Consider the following 2,909-nt stretch of genomic DNA (forward strand, 5'->3'; position numbering starts at 1 on the left):
GCGCGATCCTCTGATCCGTCCTCCCTTCGCGTTCGCTCCTCACGCGGCGCGTCGTAGCTGTTCCCTTCATTTCCTCCTCGACTTCCCGCGTCTCACGCTTGCTCGAGCTCGCTCACTCGCCCTCATCACTGTTGACTCTTCGCGGAGTTGACTGCACATCACCGTTGCTCATATGACTGACCCTTTGAACGATTCGTTGATCTCAGTCAGGCTGCAGAGGCTGGGGTCGAAGCATGGGACTGCAAGTACGATGAGGAAGTACTCTTGCAGCCCTACGGACTATTTTTTGCAGGCGACAATCCAATGCAAGCGGAAGAATGCTGTCATGCGGGTCTCAATTGTAACTATTTTTGTCGCACCTGCTTTGTCGGTGGCACGACGGCCCAGAAAATGACCATGGAAGGCTTTGCGAAGATATTTCAAGTCAGTACTCCCATATTCCTCGGCTCCGACTCCAATAAGATGCATATCTAATTATTAACAGGAGTGCGAACCTCGTACTCCAGCGAAGACACTCGAAGAGGTTAAACGACAGATCAGCGGGACGTTCCTACCTGGAAACAAGTTGAAGGATGGTGTAACGGCGACTGGGGTGAAAGATTCCACCACGACGGCCATTCTCAGTTCTATCGTGGAGCTGGGAAAAAACCTTCGGAAGCGTTCCACCGGTACACTAGCTCTGCCCGAAACCGTAGTGCGCAAGAACCTCGAAGAAGCCCTTCAGAATGCGCTACATGGCACTGAGATTGGGAATCATATAAATCCTCTTATAGGAATGCCAGGTGCGGTTCATTTCGTGGTACACCACGAGCAATTGGTATGGTCGTGTCTGAAAAGAAGTCGTAGGTGTTGACATTCATCTCGATACCCCGACTGAGATTCTGCACACCGTTCTTCTCGGAGTGGTGAAATATTTCTGGGGCCAGACAATACACATCCTCGACAAGAGCAATCACCTGGACCTGTTTCAAACTCGTCTGGCTTCTGTCAATGTCGAAGGACTCAACGTGCCGAGTCTCAATGCTGAGTATATGGTTCGATACAAGGGTAGCCTTATCGGGAAGCATTTCAAGAGTATCGCGCAAGTTATGACGTTTCTCATCTACGACCTCGTTCCAATATCAGTGCTTGATGCCTGGTATGTTATTGGCAAACTCGTTGTACTTCTGTGGCACACAACCATAGAAGATCTCGAGGCGTATCTGGTGCGTTGGAAGTCATGTGACTGACATTTACCGGCTCTGATTGATGATGCAGGCCAACTTATCGCGAACCATTGAAGACTTCCTCAATCTCACAGCACAGTGCTCGCCCAGCATTCTCCTCCTCAAACCAAAATTTCACTTTCTTGTTCACCTTCCTGCATACATTCGCCGTTTCGGACCTGCTATTATATTCTCCACAGAGCGGTACGAGAGTTTTAATCACATCTTCCGCCTCGCCTCAGTCTACAGCAATCGCCAAGCTCCAAGTCGTGATGCATGCAGATCATTCGCGCTCAATGATATTGTCAAGCACATCGTGACTGGAGGGCTCTGGAGGGATCCCGTAAGCCACGAATGGATGCGCGCAGGATCAGCGGTGCTACGCTATATCGCTGATCATCCGGACCATCGCCGGATCCTCGGGTTGCCCGAATCACAGGAAGACAAGTTAATTGGTATGTGCAGAGTTTACGTGCATTTGTTCTATTAACAGGTTGGTCCCGGTGCAGGAACGTCAACACTTGCACCAGACTCGGCTGGGCTTAGCGTGAAGATATGGAGCAATACACGCACTGGTCGCTTCCTGAAGGACCAGGACCCAGCCGCATACGCTCAGTTCTCAGGAGAAAAGTTCCGCATTGCTCGGGCAGTTGTGGTTACTAATAGGGATGTTGCTGCCGTGGGGGCAGACGTGTTAGTGAAGGCGACGCCGGCGTGTGGTGACGACCAGGTACGCCACTCTCATACTTGGGACCCTTCCACATTGAAATATCGTACTGTTTGCAGCCGAAGCCCTCCCCAGCTCGGATAGAAGAGATTCTCGTCCCCATGAACTCCGGACAGAATATCGCATCACACGTCCTTGTCACCTTCCACGATTTTCTTCCTACCCTTCACCATCGCCTTCGTCTTCCACGGCTTTTCATGTCCACCCGAAAGTGTGTAGTTCCCGCATCGGTATGTTCCCGCTCTATGCTGTGTGTTTTCTCCTTGCGTGACGGTCTCTTTGCGTCATCTGCAGGACATAATTTGCGTCATCAATCTTCAGCATGACTGCTCAGGCTCGGAGTGTACCAAGTTCGAAGATTCCCAAGTCTTGCAGGAGAGATTGAAGTCGACACGGACACGGACAGTCGTCAAGCACAACGAGACAAACGCGTACATACTCAATACCCACTCAATTCACAACTACGACCACATCCGATCTGCGCTTCCTCCCGCGTTAAGGCTACAGCTCGACGCTCCATGTGTCTCCGAAGCGGACGTGGCCAATGTTCGTCGAAGGGCTGTCGAGAATCTCATAGCACGGAAAAAGAAGTCGAACGCCCTGAACGAGCAGCAACAAGCTCCGGCGCCGGCCGATGATGCGATCCTAACTGCATTACCCTTCGAACGAGCTCCTCGGAAGAAGCGAGCAGCGCTCAGGACGCCGAAGCCGGTCGGCAGTGGCAGTCGTACTACACGCGAGCAATCCAACCAGCAACCCCTCGACCCTACAACATCTGTAAGCTCGCCTCGAATAAATTCGCTACTACACCGTACACTGATCATGCTCTAGCAGACCCAGCCTCCTTCGCTTCAATACAGTGATCACGGTGTGTCTAGCAGTCGATCGCCTCAAGTCTCAATCACCACGTCGAATCCGCACCCACCAATCAACCCTCCGTCGTATTTCGACCCTGGTATGGCTCGGCTCCCACAGCA

The 2,909-nt window shown here is 51.9% G+C and overlaps 1 protein-coding gene across 1 annotated transcript; it reads left to right on the forward strand.

Moving 5' to 3' along the window:
- Positions 1 to 225: 225 nt before the first annotated feature.
- On the forward strand, positions 226 to 2,763 carry BXZ73DRAFT_55012 (uncharacterized protein; the record flags this gene model as incomplete). The annotated part of the gene is made up of 7 exons (XM_048021262.1): positions 226 to 423; positions 485 to 782; positions 847 to 1,205; positions 1,258 to 1,671; positions 1,699 to 1,935; positions 1,992 to 2,162; positions 2,227 to 2,763. Coding segments are annotated over 7 exons (2,214 nt in total), but the record flags the coding sequence as incomplete, so codon positions are not given.
- Between the last annotated feature and the right edge of the window lie 146 nt (positions 2,764 to 2,909).

Source organism: Epithele typhae (assembly GCF_022376455.1).
Source record: "Epithele typhae strain CBS 203.58 chromosome Unknown BXZ73scaffold_87, whole genome shotgun sequence".
NCBI lineage: Eukaryota > Fungi > Basidiomycota > Agaricomycetes > Polyporales > Epitheliaceae > Epithele > Epithele typhae.